The 19,243-nt window shown below is 45.6% G+C and overlaps 1 protein-coding gene across 2 annotated transcripts in view; it reads left to right on the forward strand.

The window, feature by feature from the left end:
• Positions 1-4,963: 4,963 nt before the first annotated feature.
• SRGAP1 (SLIT-ROBO Rho GTPase activating protein 1) overlaps positions 4,964-19,243 on the forward strand; it is a 138,537-nt gene continuing 124,257 nt past the window's right edge. Inside the window, exon 1 of one of the 2 annotated variants that reach the window (XM_048937563.1) lies at positions 4,964-5,593. In XM_048937563.1, the coding sequence (XP_048793520.1) occupies positions 5,527-5,593 (67 nt within the window). In that variant the 5' untranslated portion in view covers positions 4,964-5,526. The remainder of the gene's footprint in view (positions 5,594-19,243) is intronic. The other variant, XM_048937573.1, reaches the window with a different exon arrangement.

Here is a 19,243-nt window from a genome sequence, read left to right on the forward strand (position 1 = left end):
AATTCCCCACTGGATTCAGAAGATCTATGTATTCTGTGCTGACAAAGCTGTCACATGCACTTGAACACAGCCAGTTTGGCTGTATACAACACATATATAGAAAGTTACCTAATTGTATTTTTCCTGAACCCTCCTTCAAACAGCAGGCCAAGAGGATTCCTTTCCAACATGACCACAAATAGTAAATGAACAAACAATCTGCAGATGCTTATCTGTGCATTTTAATTGGGAGCAAGGCATTAAAATTAATACCCATATTTCTAATAGACTGCTGTTAACATTCAGCATGTTACATTCAGGTTTTCAAAAGAGGATGTCCCTCCTGTCTGGTATGATTCCTGGCTGGGACAGTAAGGAAAAATGGAACAAAACCCATCCTAAAATAAGCATCTAAAATAAGTGAAGTGCAGTAATCACCACCAAGGACATGCCCACATCTCCTGGCTGACTTATGAAGGAGGTTAAATGACATGTTTAGAATAGGCATGTGCCTTTAGTTGCCTAAATTTAGGTGTGTAAAGCTAACAAAATGGGCACATGGATCATTGTGCTGAAACCCAGCAATTTGTCAACAGACAAAAACAGTAATCCAAAGAGGTACACACTAAACCCCTAGGACTTCTGTTCCAGAAGAGGTGCACAGGACCTCACAAGCAATGTTCCTGTGCCAGTGGTCAGAGTACTGTGCCTTGAAATGGAAGGTTAGTGACAGCTTTGCCTCATGTAGCTTAGGTGAGGGAAATGCCTTTCCTGAACCACTGAAGTTCAGACAGCACGCAGAGCCTCATTTCATAGCTGTAGAGATTCAGCTGAATGCTTTAAAGCCACTCACTTTCAGGTCAGACAGGGTGAATTCCCAGCTCTTCTACAGCCAGTGACAAACCCCATTATCCCAGATTTCGTCTCCACGTCTCAGGAGTTTATGAGCACAGAGCAGCATTAAGTGCTGCACTGATCGGGAGGGAGAAAAAAGCTTCAGTGGTTTTATACCTTAGATAAGCAACTATATTTACTAAAATAATCTCATTCCCGAGCAAATAGATTTGATTCTATAGAAATGTGCATCTTATCAGTGACAAACATTTGAACAAGCCCATTGAATGCAGCTTCTTATTGTTTTTTCCAGTAACAATCAAATGTTTCATTGTTTCAATTAATGCTTGGTCTTTCATTTAGAGACTTACTGCCCAACAGTTAAATGACTGATTGACTGCAATTGTAAAGCATGATGAATTATTTCTGCCTTCTTTTCAGCCTAAAGAAAATCAGCCTGGGTTTTTGTTGTTTAAGGCTGCATTTCATTATGTGCTCACAGAGCTCGGTGATATTCCAGCCATCAGTTACATACGGTCTATTTTTATTAGCAGCACAAGAAATGAAATACCGCACAGCTCATCAGGCTATGTAAATGAAATGCAATAACGAAGTCCTCAAGCAAGCTGAATCCAGCTTGCTCATGTTATTCCTTTTTTTGCACTGAGTGCATCAAGTATTGCAGGAACTGCTCTCTGTAAAAACACATCTCTGCTTTATCATACATAATTCAGGATTTCCAGTTCCCTGATGGAGTCGATTATCTAACTGTACATTGAGGTATGGTTCACAAACTCTGCTCCCATATTGTACAGCTGCAGTACCCAACTGCATTGCATTTTTTATACAACTCTGCCTCTTCCAACAACATATGTGTTCCCAGTCAGCTTTATTCTAATACAGTTAAACGTCTGTAGTGTCCCCCCTGACAAGACCTGAATATGCTTTACATGCACTAATTTAGAGTTTACAGAATTACATCATGGATAACCAAGCCTTCTGAAGCACCATCTATGGATACACATACAACAGGACTGTTCCACACCTCCAGTGCTTGCTGCTCTAGGAAGCCTGCAGAAACCCTTTCAGGAAAAAAGACAGGACTTTCTGTAATAATCTCCTCTGTCCTGTAAGTCACCTCAAATGTGGTGTTGCAGAGCCAGGCAGGGTCTATTCCTGTGCAATCACCCTCCTTGCCATGGGATTGCAGGCTGTATAAATCAGTGCGGAATTGAGTCCAGAGACTTGACCTGCCACGAACATCTTCAAAGAAGATTACAACCATGTAATAATGCACAATCCTTTGGCAATCCCTAAAGAAGAGCAGGGGGTGTGGGAGGGTGGAAATCAGATTTCTCAACCAGCTCAATCCTGGTTGTCCTGGAGGCCAACCCTAACTCAGGGATCCAGAGTACGCGCAGCCATGCTCTGAGTCAGCCATGCTCAAGCCAGCTGGGAACACAAGTCCATCCCTAGCCAGTGATCCTGCCATAGACAGGCAGCCCTGAACTGAGCAGGCCAAACAAACAAAACAACACCAAACAAAAGAAAGCAGTCTCCAGAGGCAAACCATGGTTTCTGTACCTTCACAGGCAATTGCAGAGAAACAGGAATTCTTTACCTGCTGCTCCACAGATAGGCACATCCTCTGACTGCAGCATCTAGCACAGAAGAAAAAGGATGGTATAAACATGGAAATCCAGTCCCCTGCACCATTCCATTCAGAAAAATCCGGGCAGTATTTCCCATCCTAGGCTTGGTGGCAAGAGAGGTCTTCATCCTTCAGTCTCCATAGAAGAGAAAGCAAGTAACTTCACCTTCTTAATCCGTGCGTGCCACATTTCGGGCATGATTTGCACGCCCAGCTCCCAGACCAGAGAGATGGGGACTGGCCTGATCTGAGACACTAACCTGCAAAGCCTCACTTGGGGCACAAGAGAACTTGACCACACTCTCCACCCTCACCACCTGCAGAAATACTGTGCTCTGCACAACTTGGCAAGGTGCACAGCTGATTTTCTGTTAGTATCCCATGTCCTACAGGAAAGTGGCCCACTGTCTTGCAGATCAGCCAGTCCCCAGGCTAACAGATGGACCAGAACAGCCAGAAAGAAAGATGTAAGCATCAAAAGCTGAGATGGAAATCAGAGTTAGGAGAGATTACAAAGATGACTGCTCTTCTGTGTCAGGGCATCTTATTCAAAGTTTGTAATTTAACCATCCATCTTGGAGTTAAATTGGCTTTCAGATTATTTTTTTCCTTTTTCAGGTGATTTGGATCAGCACTAGGAGAGGCTGTACTGGCGGGGCAAGAGGAAGAGACACAATAAAATTATAAAGAACAACACTTGAAAATAGTAAGGAGAAGAAGGATCCTTGCTGCCCTTGGTCCAGTAGCAGGGGAGAGAATGGTGCTTCATGATCTGAAAGATGAGTTGCACAGGTTAGTAAGTGAACACTTTCTACTAGCATGTTGAAGACATGGTAGAGGTTTGGAAGTGATTAGCTGCAATGCTTAGGCAATGCTTTATTAAGATTTAAATATGAACACAAGCAAGAATGTCAGCATTAACACAATGTGTGCCACTTCCCTCTGACGGCCAGATCCACATAGCACTAGAGCTCAAATCAAGCAAAATTATTGCGTAGCTGGCTTACGCCACTCCAGAGCAAATGATCCCACTGCTCACTCCAGTTTGCCCTAAAGGGTCAGGCCTGGCCGCGTCAGCACTGCCTATCCATGACATCTACAGGTCCAGGATGTACAGGTATTTTATTTCACTGTGTACTACCACCACACAGGAGCCACCTTTGAAAACTTTGCCTAAATGCTTCTGGACATACATGAAGTCAGCAGAGCACTCCATGTCTCCATAACTCCACTGCCTGCTTTTAAACTCCTCAAGGCTGACTTCCCTGCAGCCCAAAGTCTGCATCTGTAACCTTGGAATTTCACATTTCACTTTGACTCCAAGAATGACAGCCACACTCCTTGCCCATCAAATGGTAGCAACGCCCATCATACTTTGCTTTTTCTTTCCCCTGCAACTCTTCTCAAAGGCTGAATTTCAGGGCAGCCAGGGGACAGGGAAGAGGGTTTTACAACCTGAGCCACGTCCGATTCCTTCAGTGGGTGACACCAAGATTGGAGTATGGGACCTATAAACAGCATGGCTACTGGCTCTGCTAACTGCTGTGCTCAGCTCCTGGCACACACACCATCATCTCAGCCTGCAGCACTGGCAACTCGCTCATCCTCCACAACCCCACAGGGCTGAGCCTGGTGCCAGCTCCACAGACAGAGATGGAGTCTGACCCCACACCGCTGGAGTCACCCCAGAGCAAGGGCTTGGGGCTGCACTCCCACCTGCAACTCTTTCTGCCCTTCTGGACAGATTCCTGCTCACTGCAGCGCTCGGCTCACGAGGCTTGCAGGCAGAGCCGTACACCACTGCTCACTGGCAGCATTCTCCTAGCAGGGCCTCGCTCGCCGTGTACCACGCACAGCACTTCAAGGGAGAAAGATTTCGGGCAGCCTCCCACCCCGCTTTGTTTCTTCCCCACGAGAACTGCAACGACGGCCGATGACAGCCCTCGGGACGGAGCCGCAGCCTGTCCACAATGCCGCCACGCCCCATCAGTGTGCGCGGGCACGGGGTAGCCGCGGCCCGCATAGAAAAGCGGCGGCGAAGCCAAGCACTGCCCGCAAGGGGAACGCGGGGTCCCCAGCGGTCGCCTCTCCTCCCGGCCCCTCCCGCCCCACGGAGCTCTGCGGAGGCGGCAGTGAGAAGCTTTAACTTTCCCCGGCGGCTTGAGGCCTCTCCGTCACTTCGCGGCCCCCTCGCACGCCGCTCCCCAGGCGGCACACGGCCGCCATCTGCTCGCCAGGGCGGGTGGCGGCCCCCTCCCTTCCCTCCCATCCCTTCCTCCGCCCGCCGGGCCTCCCGCCTCGGGGCAGCGAGGCACGGCGGAGCCCGCGGGCCCAGCCGCCGGCAGGGGGGAGGCTGAGCGGGCGCCACCGGGAACAGGGCGAGCGACCGAGGAGGCGGGAAGGGAGGAGAGAGCGGCGGGGGGGGCGGGGAGAAGTTTATTCTCGGAGACACCTCTCCGGGGCGCGGCTGGGTGCCGCCCCGCGCCGGGGCTGGGCCACGAGCTGGTCGCCGCTGAGCGGGGATAGCGGCGGCGGGGCGAGCGCCGGCCCCGAGTCCCCACCCAAGCGAGCGCGGCGGCAGTAAGCAGTGCCTCTGGCGTACGGGCCGAGCGCGGCCGCTAGCCAGCTCTCCTCCCCGCTCCTTCCCTCCCACCGCTCGCGCTCTGCTTCCCTTCCTTTTTCCTGGGTGCGCGAGGAGAGATAACAATGGTGGGGCACAGCCGCCGGGCCCCCGCCCTCGCCTAGTGGAAGCGGTGCTCCCCCGGCAGCCCCTCCGCCGCCGCCCCGCCCTGCGGCGGTCCCGGGCCGCGGAGCGCCTTGCTGCTGCCGGCGGCGCTGCCGGAGGCGATGGTGCCCGCGCCGGGCTTGGTCTGAGCGCCGCCTCCCGCCTCGCTGCCGCTCCGCCGGCGGCGCTCCCGCGGGGCAGCGCCCTCCGCCGCGCTCGCTCGGGCTCGAGTCGAGCCGGGGCAGCTGGCGAGCCCGTCCGGAAAATAATAACAATTAATAATTAATAATAATCAAAGCAGAGGAGAAGAGGGAGAAGCGGAAGAAGCGAGTGGATAATGTCAACCCCGAGCAGATTCAAAAAGGACAAAGAGATTATAGCGGAGTATGAAAGTCAAGTGAAAGGTAAGCGGCGCGGCTCCCGGCCTCGGGGCTCGGCCTGCGGAGGTTGGCCCAGCCCTGTGCTCGTTGCCCGAACTTGGTGGGGCGGCGGCGCGGCGGGGGCCCGGCGGCGGACACCTTCCGCCGGTACCGTCGGGGGAAACGCGGAACGCCTCCGGCGGTGATATCGAGGCGAGAGACAATGGTGAGCAGTGCCCCTTCCCCAGGCTGCCCCCACCCAGCCCTGGGGATTGCGGTTCTGCGCCGGGTGGCTCCGAAAGAGTGAGCGCCGGGTATTGAATGAGCCCTTCCAGCCATCCCAGGAAGTGTTTCAGCCTCGCACCGCCGGGCTGCGCCGCATCCAGGCGTCGTGCCGGAGTAGTGCCGGCTGAGCCCCGGGTCTCCTTTTCTCTGCGCGGCGTTTCCCCGCTGCGGAGCCCTCCGTGGAGCAAGGAACGAGAAAGTGGCGGGTGGCAGCTCCTCGGGGCTTTTCTTCCCGGTACTGTCGGCGGATGGCTTACATAAGGCACGAACAGCAATAAATTCGTACTTCGGGGATGGGTGTGAACCTGAGACGCGGCACCCAAAAGGCTGCATTCCACCTGGGCTCCGGTCATACAGCGATGCGGGTGCGCTCCCCGTACCCGGGGTGGGCCCCGCTCCGGCTGCTCCTGGTGTGCGATGTGCGGGCACGGAGCGCGCCCCACGCAGCGCCCGGGGCTACGGGCCTTCATTGGGCGGGAGGAGCCCGGCCCCTCCGCTGCTCGGAGGTCTGTGGGTTTGCTGTAACCCCGCGGTCACTTTTATCCCCTTATCTCGAAGAACCGATCTTGCGGGATCAAATGATTCCTGCGGTTTTGTTGTTTTACCTGAAGTGGTAGTTTTTTCATTCTTCTTTCCAAGCGTAACTTTTGTGTGTGTACGTGTGAGTACCTGTCAGCTATGAAAGGCTTCTTGGGTCCGGGGTTAGATTTAGGCTTAAAATAAACAGGAGAGATGCCAGGCAGAGGGGTGGTGGGCAGCGAGGGGTTTGTGAGCTGGCTGGCGAGCCGTGGCTTGGATGCCTGCTGGGAAGGGCTGAGGCAGATGAGCCTCTGGAGATGGATTGGGCTTGTCCTGCTCACTGAGCAGGAAAAATGCTCATGATCCAAACCCCTCTGCAGAGTGTGCGGGCTGCTCTTTGCCTCCTCCTAACATGATTGTCACAGGCTCACGATGTTTATTATTACAGCTAGTTGCTCTGTAAGCCATTCTTTTCTTACAAATAAAGAAATACTCTGCCCTTCAGCAAAGTGCATTGGCTCATTTCATGGACAACAAAGACCTGGGCAGCAAACACCTCTGATAACCATTCCCTCCTTCAGTGTCATGGTCCCCCATTGTAACTGCAAGGGGAAGTGGCATCTGTAAACATAGCTTGGTAGCAATTCTGACGTTCTTTGCTCCTCTGTGGGGGTCTGTACAGTCTGGTCCTGACCATGCCACTTAGGTTGTTGGTGAACAGCTGTTTGGTAAGACGTGCTGGGCTGGAAATTGTAGCCAGAGCTGCTCTGTCTTCAAGCAGTATCACTACAATGCTCTTTCATGTCAGAAGAACCCTTTGTATTAAGGGATAATTCTGCTTGATGTCAGCACAGTGATAACACATCAAAGTTGTGATGCCTTTATGTGATACCTTGAGAATCTTTTTGATATTGGGAAGCCAGGGGCTAAGGAATCAGTCCTCATTAGGCAGCTAGGTAACCTGAAGAGACTGTAAATGCAGGAAACCCAGGTCCCTGCATCCTGCCAGGCTTTCATGCATGAGGATAGGAGAAAGGGTGTGGCCAGAAGGCTTTTGGTGCTTGTGGTTTCTGGGATTCACCTTGGCTAGTGGTTCTGCTGCTGGCACGTCTGGTTGCCTTAGGGACACGGCGATTTGGTGGCTAACTGGCCATTTGGTGTCCTTTACACAAGTGTGTGTGAGGGAGCATAGCACCAATACATCCCTTAACACTTCACCAGTTTGCACGCGGCTCAGCAAACGGTGCGCCTCTGTTGGTGGTTCAGTGCATCATATCCCCTATGTGTGCTCTTGTAAATCTTGTTCTGAGGGGTCTGAGTATTGATACTGAAGGAAAATGGGCCTCTTTTGTACATGGGTAGTGGAGCATGCATGCGGTGCTGGATTTGGAAATAAGGATTTAACAGTGCCATTCTTCACCTAGCTTATTTGCTCTTAACTCCTCAAATGGGAAGGAGTAACAGATGTTAACTGTTCTGTCTAATCTCTGGGTGCTGAAAACTGGCCTCCTTGGGTTTCTTGGGTACTCTTACAGCAGTACCAGTAGGTTGGCTGTTGCTTTAACGGAGGTTGCACAGGAGCTGTATAGCTGTGTGTCAAGCATGAATAGACAAGATGCTTCTGACTTGTGGGCTGAATATTTTACTGCTCTTTTTTTCTTTTTTTTTCTTTCTTTTTTTTTCTTTTTTTTTCTTTTTTTTCTTTTTTTTCTTTTTTTCTTTTTTTCTTTGGCTACCTTCTGTCAAGAACTGGACCAACACTAGAACTAAAGGAATTGTGTTCCCTTCCTTGCATGTTGTGTAGAAGGCAGAAGGATATTTCTTTAGGATGTCAAAATACTAAAGCTAGATCTGTATAGATGGATACCTATAGCCATTGTTTTGGAGGATATCAGGGTAATTATGACAATGTGGGTATCTTAATCTGTAAAGACATAGAGGCAGATGGGAAATACTGCTTGGTTCTGAAACTCCCTACTATGTGAAAGTGAGCTGTCTTGAGATGCTTCTCTTTCAGTATGACCTTGTTGCTTCATAATCTTGCTGAAGCACCTACTTCTCAGCGGTGTTCCACTTTTTAAGCAAAAGCTTTAGAAGAAGCATCAAGAGCTTCTTTAGTCAAGAATATTTTGACAGTTTGGAGGAATGACTTAAATTATTTCTAAAGTGGCTTGGGCGATGTGCAGGCTGTATTGGATTACTGAGTAAAATAGCTTCTTATGATATCTCTGATCATTCAGACTGTCAATTGCATGTGATTTTTTCTAAGGAAAGTGGTAATTTTATACGGCTTCTGAAGTCGTTAGAGGCGTATTTCTTTCCAGCCATGAAGCTGAATGGAGATAGGGAGTTGGTGGTAGGCCTGGAGCTAGGAAGGAAAGAGTCCTACTTAAATAAGCAGCAGACTGGTGGTATAGTTTGGAGTATTGCCCTTCTGATACACAGCATAGATTTAAACACAGCGTATCTTAGTTAAAAGCTACTCCTTGACTGAATTGACTGTGTTAGCCTTGTTATACTATATTATCCTATCTTTTGTATTCCGTAGTCTAACCTGGTATGGCTAATGTCAAATACTGTCTGTTAGTAAACTTAATGAGCAATCCATGGCAGTGAACAAATACAAGAGCATCTTCTGAGGTCTTTGTGAGTATCTCAGGTATGAAGAGTAGTGAGCTAGTGAGATCTTGAATACCTGGTTCACTACAGAAATACATTCTCCCAGAGAAGAAATATATAGTAATAGTAGAGGATTGGGGGTGCTCCTCAGTAGCTTACAGGTGATTCACATGCTAAATTGGCATGTTTACTTTTTTAAGACTTAGAGTTGGCTACAAGAGAAATGTGCTTCTAGTAGGTAAGCATCATGCCTTTGGGCCTGTCTATTAGGTGAAGGTCCTCTTGTTGTTTGAACTGCAGGAGACAATTAATCTTTTGTCCTTCCTACCCAACCATATATTCAACTGAAAAGGACTAAGAGAACAGCTACTTGGACATTTCCTTTGTCCGACCTTCGTTTTACAGTTGAAAGTGATCAAATGGAAACGTGCTGCTTTCAGAAGGTAGATCCTAAAGCAATGTTGTGAAAAGAAATACTTCCCTAAGATACACATATAAATGGATTTCTCCTGAACAAAACGCCTATTTTCCACCAAAACCAATTAGTTGCAACTCTGTATTAAATAGCCAATTCATTTCTAAGGAAAACAGGAATTAAAGCTTATGAAAGTGAATTTCAGTTTGTTCTGGATTAAAGCAATCTAGAACTAAAACAGCATTAGATATCTTTTGGAGGAAGGCTGAGTTGTAAAATTGAAGTTGGGTTGAGATTTTAGTAAAGTTGTCTAATCACTACTTTGAAAAATGTGATGGGGGAAAAAAAAAAAAGGTATAGATAATGGCTGTAGATGGTTCCTGAGTTTTATTTGAAAGTTCCAGTTTGCACAATTTAGACTTGTCGGGTATCATTCGATTGGTAGAAATTTTTCTGGTCAAGAAACTTGGCCCCAATAACTGCTGTCTTGTTTGGAATGGATATTGGTTTCCATGTTGCTTATGAATTGGAGTTATATGTTTTTGAGAGAGAAAACAGAGAAGGATAGTTCCTTAGATTTATTTTTATTTTTTCCCCCCTCTACATTCTACTGGTCTCTTATTCTCTACAGGACAGTAATCTTGAGTTCTCTGGGTAAACATCAGTGGCTGTAGTTGGATATGCATCTGGAAGAGGTATCTGCAGATTTAAGAAGTTCGGTCAGAGTATGAACAGACTTTATTATCTTTATATTTGATACTTTTGGCTTTCTAATAGATGTTTTGGAATACAATCCGAGAAACTTGTTTTAGTTCAGTGCTGTGCAGCAAATTGTTTGTGTGGTGGATGAACCTGAATAAAGCCCCCTTCCAGAAGGTCATGAGGGAATAATTTCAGATGTTTAGATCTCTTAGTCTTTCTTGTAATTAAGGAACAAATTCATTTTTTGGTACCTTTTTTGAAAACATGACCAAGAATTATGAAGATCTTTCTTTTTTCCTGGTGTGACTACACACTGCAGCTGCTTTTCCCCAGTCCTGCAGTGAAAGTGCATTTAGTATTTCAATTGAATTTAAAGGTGAATGAAATCCTAATTGCTATAGCACACATGAAAGGACAAGCAATGAGTGGGTTGTCTGACCAGTATTTCTTTCTGGAAAAATGTTGATCATAATGTATACTTAATGTGTAAGATTTGTCTGTACCTGCACTTCTTTTCCATTATTCTCTCTAAGAAAGGTTTAATTTGTTTCTGCATCTGCTGCAGTTGGGATGTATTTATGATTACTTCTTTAGGGCTTTTTTCCTTTTCGAATCTACTTTCTGTGCAGTTGCACTATTGCAGAATAAGGCTCTAAATCACGCTAAGGTTCATTTAATTTCCTGCCATTATCTTTTATTGGTCACTTTTTTATGAACTGAAGTACCGGTTGATAATAAAATTAAACTTATAGCTTTGAAATGGCTGTGGTAAGATGCGGTGGGGTCCAGATTTCATCTTATTCTCTGCCTCAAACTTCTCTTGGGCTGGCTTTTGCCTTTTATTAAAATTGTTTTCCCTGTCAGTCAGAGTGATGGATGGTAGCATTGGAAGGAAGCAGGTCAGTGCTGCTGAGGCTCCAGAAGTCCCCTTCTAACCATTATACAGCCTATTGGAAATCACTGACCATGGCTTGACAGAGTGTCATGTCTGATCTCTGCTTTGGATAGGGCTGGGCATCAGGAAGAGCATAGATGGATCTGGACGAGTCATCAGTAGGTGCTCCTGTGATGGCACTACTCAGATCTTCTTCAAGCTGCTGTGACATCTTGCTGGTGCAGTACTCCACACGTGATCTTTCTGATCTTTGTAGTGGAAATCAGTGCTACCTTAGCTTGTATTAATCCTTATTAAAGTCTAATCTGCTCATACTGCTTGGCTTTCACAGGGTAAAAAAGGAGTTGCCTTTGGGGTTGCTTTCATTCATGGGCAATTAGTATTGCTCTCTTTGCTCCCCATGTGCTGCTCCCTGTGCTTTTTGGAGATTTCATTTTTGTGGCAGCATTTGCCCTGTGACTTGCTTCTCCTGCTCTGCCAGCTACTGAGCTGATGACCTTTCTGAGGCTTTTCAGGGACCTCTGGGACCAGGCAAGGCCAACAGGCCTGGCTCCTTGCTATGCAGTCCATGAGCTGCAAGTGGGCTGTGGCCCGGCGTTCTTTCACACCCTTTGCTGTCCCACTGCCTGTCTCTCAGGTACCCTGGAGGGAGAGAGGTGGTGGGGCTGCGGGTGCATCAGGAGGAGGAGAAATGCCAATACCAGAGGCAGTGGTTGGAGGCACAAGGGCTGACAGAACTACTATGTGTTAGTAGGCAAGGCTGTGCAGGGTGTAGCAGTGAGGAAGACTGTGGGGAGCATGGGGCTGTGTTCTGGGCAAGAAGCAGAGCTGTCTGCACAGGATAGCTGCTTGCTGTGTGTCTTTTACATTACTAAGGCTGTGTTGGTGACCAAAACAAGAGGAGTTGGTTATCACTGCTCTTTTTCCTTTGTTGCCAGAATTTAAACAACTGTAGGCTGTTGTAGCAGTTTGTATGATGGTTTGCTCCTGTGGGAGTACTCCAAGACAAACAGTTCACTTTGATCTGTTGTAATGGAAACGGTAATCCTGAGATACCGCTTCCTCAGGAATCTGCTGTGCTCTGCTGCCTGTGGAAATTATCTTCTGGTAGACATGCAAGTATGTCACAATCCAGTTGTGGCCACCAGGCAGGCTAAAGGTGATCTGTTATGTCTTACCTATGTGATATGCCCAGTGATTCATTTTGTCCAGAGCAAAATGCTCGTACCCCAGAGCTGTTTGCTGTTGCCTACAGTTCAGTAACCAAAAAAGGAAAATCTCTTCAGTACTCGCTTCCCTCTCCTCTCTCTGTTCATGTGACTTTTTCTCAAGCGTACACAGTATGAATTTCAGGGTGCAGTATTCAATCTCGCATCATACAACCCACTGAAAGCCTTGATTTTTACCTTATTAAAAGAGTTAGGTGTCCAATAAATCTTGAGATTGCAGTGCCATCTTTATGTGGAAAGCATGAGAATGTTGTGCAGATAACCCCAACCAAATCTAATACTCTGTTTTGTGTATAGACCTGGCTTTGGCTTCATGTTGCTGTCTTCTATGGAAGGAAATAAAAAACCACTTGGTTTAGTTCATCATCCCAGCTCTAGATGCACGTTCATGACACAGGTATTGCAGGTGGGAGAAGAAAGGGCCCTTTGTGGTCTTTCACTTGAAACGTTTGGGCAGGAAAAGGACCCAGCCTCCTAGGTCAGACAAATCTCAAGGAAAAATAAGCATTAGCAAAGCAGAAAATTCTCTCAGAAGGTGCTTTGGAGGAAACGTGTGCCTTATGACCTGACTGTAATAGTCATGCCTGTGAAATGGTTCTGGATGACCTGTGTCATTAGTTTCTGACTCTGTACAGCACAGGACGGTGCAGCTGACCTGATTTTAATGAAGACTCTGTGCAGGTGTATGGATGTGTGTTTCTCTTGATCATGGTGTTCATGGTTAGATGCGTCTGAAGGTTGCTTTTAAATCAGAGTGCTGAGAAGGGAACAAATTTTTTTCTTGCCTGTCACTTTTTTTTCTTTTTTAGGAAAAGTTCCAGTAGAACTTGCTTAGAACTACAGTCATGCATTTATCAATTACACTACCCCTGTTAACCTTGCTATGTTACTTATTATTGAGCAATAAAACCTGTTTGAATTTCAAATGGAGTCTCCTGAGCCGCCTTATTATGGTGCAAAGTGAAGGGTTTTTTTAGGTTGTAAAATAGAAAAAAAAATTACAAAAATTATACAAAAATATAAAATTATATAATAAGTACTGCAAAAGTTATAGAGGAACTACATTTATGGTGTATCATTTCTTGTTAACCATACTGAAAATAAGAAGCAAGAACAGCTGACTTACTGAACGATGACTTCCAGGAAGTAATGACTGCAACCCTTCACATAATTGGCTGCTGTGGGAAGTAAAAATGACTCCTGCACATTCATGTAAACGGACTGTCCAGACTGCTTAACTGACTCAGGGCTTATTCATCTGAGTTGCTCCATGTGTAGATCTACCAGCAGTTCGCTGGTTCTGTGTTCTGTCAGAAGTCTTCAAGGTGCTGCTTGGACTCATTGCAAGTAGATTAGCACACGCTTTTTGCTTTGCTCTATCCATGTGTTAAACTAAATAAGGAGATGTGCTGATCCCCTTTCACTTTCCACTGTCTGTACTTTCATATGGTAAAAGATCAGTCTCTTGTGTGCTAGCCAGTTCCGAAGTATCTGCTTCCTGAAAAGCAGAGGAGTCTGCTCATGTTTACAGAGTACAACAGAAGTCTAATAACATTCAGTGATACCTCTTGCATGGCTCTGTTCTTTCAACAACCTGTCTTCTTTCAAGCCTTGCTGCTCTCAGCTTTTCCCCTCTGCTTCTTTTTAAGTGTAAAGAGGATAAACAATCTTAAGTGCTAGGTCAGATACAAGATTTAAAAGGAAAAAAAAAAGTGTTCGTTCAGTACTAAGATAAGCAGAAGTCTGAACCGAAACTAACTCAGCAATTAAATTACTGCTTGGAAAGTAGTAGAGTAAGTGAAAAGACTTCAGTTATATTCTATTTATTATTATTATTATTATTATTATTATGGAAGAAAAAGTCCTATCATTGTTTTCTTCCAGATTCCAAACACCTTTAGATTTCCATTGTTAACTTTAACTACCTGTGTTACCTGAAGGTGCATCCAGTCATTGTTGTCCTTGCTTCCTAGATGCACTGCAGTACAAACCTCTATACCAAAACACATTGTGATTAAGTTGACAGGCAGAAAATAACTCTTCATCCTTCGACAGTATTTATGGAGACATTTAAAATGTATACTAAAGACAAAAAAGTTTGTACCTTAACACAGGGTATTTGACACACTGAAATTGTAGCATTGCTGTTTGTGTTTTGATGGCACGGCATGCTTTTTCTCTTGGAAATCCCTGATTTGTTGGTAGTAGAAATGAAAATGCAGAAACTCTTGTTAATAGGTGTTTTGTGCGTTTGGCAAATTGGTATCTCTGTGTTGTTGGCATAAATGGCACCAGTTTCATGGAGACCCAGCTATATCACAGAAAGCTAGCTTGTTTGCTTTGTGTTCCAAGGAAGTAGTGGCATGTTTAAGAAGTTTATTTTGTTTCCTAACCTGTGATGGCATTGCTTCCCAACGGACTACTTGAGGTTAAGAACCAGCATAATAGGATTGTATGCATTACGTGCCTTCTTAAGGCTGCCGTTGTATATTGGCGCATTCCTAACTGCCAAAGAACAGTGCATAAAATTAGTGACATTTGTAATAGCATGACAGAAAATAGAACAAAAGCGTTGATCTCAGATTCTGTCTCCTCAAAGCTCATGTGAAATGTGAGCAGATGCACTGTGCAAATCTATGGGGAGCCCAGTGTGGACGGTGAGCCACCTGTTCAGGGCTGCTCCCCCAGAGCTGCTATGGGGAGCCTTCAGCCACCACACACCCTGCCTCGGTTCCTTCCTGGGCACGCTGCTGTGAGCAGTCCATGCAGCCCTGCCTTGGTTCAGCCTGCTGTGAGCAGTCCATGCAGCCCTGCCTTGGTTCAGCCTGCTGTGAGCAGTCTGTGCAGCCCTGCCTCGGTTCTTCCCCGGACAGCCTGCTGAGAGCAGTCCGTGCGCATCAGCAGCTCAGCTCATCGGATTACAGTGACTCTGTTGTAATCCTTTAATTGCCAGCCACTTCTGGTGCCATGATGTTGAGGTATGGGTCATAACTGTGCTGCCTGTACAATGCTACTATTGCTGTCTTTAACCTTACCTGGAGGAGGATGGAGTCCCCATGCAGACTTGATCAGATGGCTTAATTGAGAAACAGCCAAGAGTGCCTTGAACTACCCTGTTCCATATACCTGACTGAAGATACTGAGTGGCCGTTTAAGTGAAATCCAAATGGTCAGCTGTCTATCAACAAACTGCTGTTAAAACCAAAACCTGTGCATCACAGAATGATTTGGGTTGGAAGAAACCTTAAAGCTCACCCATTGCCAGCCCTCTGCCGTGGACAAGGAGGGACTCCTCCTGCTTTGCCAGGTTGCCCAAAGCCCTGCCAAACCTAGCCTTGATGTCCTGCAGGGATGGAGCTTCCAAAGCTTCTCTGGGCAGCCTCTGCTGGTGCCTCACCATCCTCTGAGTAAAGAATTTCTTCCTTTTATCTGATCTAAACTCGCTCTCTGTTTAAAGGCATTACCCCTTGTCCTATCACTTTACTCTCTAACAAAAAGTCCCTCTCTAGACTTATTGCAGGTCTTCTTTAAATACTGGAGGGTTACTTGAGGTCCCTCAGGACTGATAAAATGTGACTATGAAAATGTTACCCTATCAGGTTTCTATTGGGCCTGGGAAGTTAGGAGATCTTAGAGCTGGGGGGTTTACTGGTTTTGCTCCAGCCCTTCTTTGAGTCTCCTCACTGCTTCAGATGTCTTCTGCCAAGGCATTATCATGTTAATCATTCTGAATAAAGACATCTTTGGGAGGCACAAAGCATGCGTTTGCAGAGATGTCTCTAGTACTGCAAGTGAATAAAAATATAAAAAAGTTAATGACAGAACTGGAGATAAGGAGGAAGTCTGTATTTGTGTCAAGCTGCAGTGCTTCATCTACCTGTGAACAGAGCAGAACACAGGGAACTGAATACTGAATTTTGTGTAGCTCTGCCTGGTTGTACACAGTTACAGAAAACTGAACTATGTTTTAGTTATGAGACTAAAAAGTGTTTTTAAAAAATTTGGTCCAGTTTATGCATATCACAGTGGGCTGCAGTGAGGCGTGGAACACTTCAAGGCTAAAGAGAGAATGTGGGTAACTGGCCAGCAAAGAACAAGTAGCTAACGTGTAACATTTGCCTGTTGGCTTTTGCTTCTATCTCAGAGCGTCCTTGGGAAACCTTTCTGGACAGACAGCAGAACCAAAGGGTAATTCCTCAGCCTGTCCCACCTTGCCTGGCAGTGCAGCAGATTACTGAGAAGAAAGGAAGGCAGTGGGACAGGTCAAGGAGATGCTGGCAGGCAGCCGGTCACTCAGTGGAGCTCTGTGCTGCTTCCTGAGTGCTGCAGGATGGCCGCTGTGTAACCAGGGAAGTCTTGGCTCACGTTGGAGGGAGCAGACTTCAGGGGACCACAGCAGTTTTCACACTCTTCCATATGGGCTTCGAGAGGCATGGGATGGAAAGTATCCTGTGGAATTAAATCCATAAAAGAATTTTAGATTGGTCTTTGCTGTTCAGATGCCAAGGTTAGTTTCCCTTTTAGCTGCTGTCTCACTACAGAGGTGCTTGTGGGTATGTTTATGTGACTGTGCGTACAGGCCTACATGTTTGTTCTGCACACTGTTATAATTTGAGGCGCAGAGCCTCTTTAGGGTAGTTCCTTTTATTTATAGACTTGAAGCTGCTTTGCCTCCAGCTGGCAGAGGGAAGAGATAATGCTGGCCCCATCCTGACGTAATCCGAGTTGCCACCAGCGATGACCTGAAGTGTTAATGTTTCTTTTGCTGGGCCATGCGGAAATCCATACGATACTGTGACGTTAGGAGCCTGAGCAATGCATCCTTCCTGGTGATCAGAGCATTCACATAAGGAGTCTGTCTTCATATCTCACTGCTGTTATCTTAGTCAGTGTTGAGCCCTGAGTCCCAGATCTCCCATATTGCAAGTGACTGCTCCAAGAATGAGGTAATGGAGTATTTAGGGACAAATCTCCCCCTCTTTTCTTGGTTGGTGAAGTGTTCTGCTTTTCCCCAGACTTAATGAATATTTAATTATTTACAGGGTGAACATGAATCCATTGCCTGGTGGTTAAAGCACTCACTGAAGAGATGGGTTTCACTGTGTATTCCAGCAAGTGTGCATTTCTCTTCTAATTTTTTAACGAATGAAAAAGGTGAAAGGGGGAACAGCTATAAAAAAAGATGTTTGTTGCCTTTCTGAAGTGAGAATACTCATTTATCTCGAAGGGGAAGTAGTCAGAGAATACCTTGTTCTTTCATTGCACACGATCATATAGTATACAAGAAAAAAAAAGTCCAACCCTTTCCTTTGCGTGGATTTTTATTTTAATGTCTTAGAGGTGTATAAGGCAATCTCTGGAAGATTACCTCTATGAACAAGTGTTTATTCAGAGCTGCTGAAAAAGTGCATGAATGAATGTTTGTTTGCATGAACCTTTGCTCAGGTTATTCTTTCTGCAGTACTGGATTAATGCAGCACATTTGATGATCTATCACATGGTGATTCTACTTTCTGGTTGTTTGGGTTGCAGATTTGCAGTCAGCTTTCATTGCAGCCACCAGAACTTATCCCAGAAATATTCCTGACTTATTTTATATCTGTAAAGAGTAGTGCTTTTTTTTATTGGTGATTTTTTGTTGGCTTGTTTTGTTTTGAGGATTAAAAAGTTATCTCAACTAATGTTCAAGGAGGAAAGAAGGGAAGTTGGTTTGCAGATATTGCTGAGGCAAATCTGCAGTTGTTAATAAAACAACAATGAAGATGTTGGGGTTATTGACAAGCTGAATGGTTATAGAGCCATTAATACAGTTGTAAGAAGAAGAAAACTGAGCGCCTCTTTATTGGTCATGATGGTTGATCAGATTATTTCCATTGCTGAACTGTTTTATAGGACAGCAGGCAGCACCTCAGGCAGCCAGAGCACCTAAAGATGTTGGGCTTTACATGGGTATATTAAAATACCTGTTCTTTACCTGTACTGCTTCAGCTGCCTGTGATGAAGTCAGGTTGTTTGAACAGCTGTGTGCAAAGCATTGTAGCTCCGAATCAGTGGAGGAGGTGGGAAATGTCCACGTTCTTCTCTACTTAATTTTGAAAGGGAGTTTAAGACCCTTCGGGTATATTTTTGAATTTGTGCACTGGCGTGTATTGTGTTGGAAAGAATGATCTGTATTTAGCTCTGTCCTGCGTGCCACCAAGTTTCCAATTAATTTATGGAGTTATTCATTTGATTACTTCTTTTTTTTCCTCCAATTGTAATTGAATGTTGTATTAAATGAAGAGGTAATGCATCCTGAATCCGTAATGGTTCCTACTGGATAAGAATTTTGCTTACAAGCATATTAGAAATACTGTAAATAGAAGATAAATGTATGTGAAGACCTACTAGGAAATTCATTTCCTGAACTTCATATAATACGTTGATCTCTTGAGTTGTAACAATAGACTTGAAGCAGACGTGCTTGTTACAATTATGTGGCTTTTTTTCTTTCTTAGCATTGCCTGCGTTAGGGGATTTGAAAACAAAATTAACTGCAACTGCTATTTTTTTAGATACCATCTCTGAAATTACCTTTTCCCCAGTAAGATATCGGTAGCACGTGAGACCGTGAGATTAACTTCTTCAGGGGAGCCTTAGCCTTGTGTATATGCCTATCTGTGAGATGCTTTGAAGGAGATGCTTTTTTTATAAGTTGCAACTTGCACCTTTTATAGTGTGCTGGGGATTCAGATCAATTAACTGGGGCCATAAGGGTCATTATTCATATTGCAGTGTTTATAACATTGGAATTATCCTTTTGAACTTCATCTCAAGAGTCTGAGATTTTGGGTAGAAGTACCTTTTGTATTCTTGTGCAAATAGACCTGGCAGTGGAAAAAGCACTCTGAGTCTTTCCTTCCCCAAGACTGGGACAAAACTCTTCTTTAACTTGGTCAAGTGCATTTAATTTGAAGCGAAGAGGGATCTTTGTTTCAGGTGACAGAATGCACTGACTAGAGTCGCTAAGTCTGCGGGAGTTTAGAAGGTGG

Source organism: Lagopus muta, chromosome 1 (assembly GCF_023343835.1).
Source record: "Lagopus muta isolate bLagMut1 chromosome 1, bLagMut1 primary, whole genome shotgun sequence".
NCBI classification, from domain to species: domain Eukaryota; kingdom Metazoa; phylum Chordata; class Aves; order Galliformes; family Phasianidae; genus Lagopus; species Lagopus muta.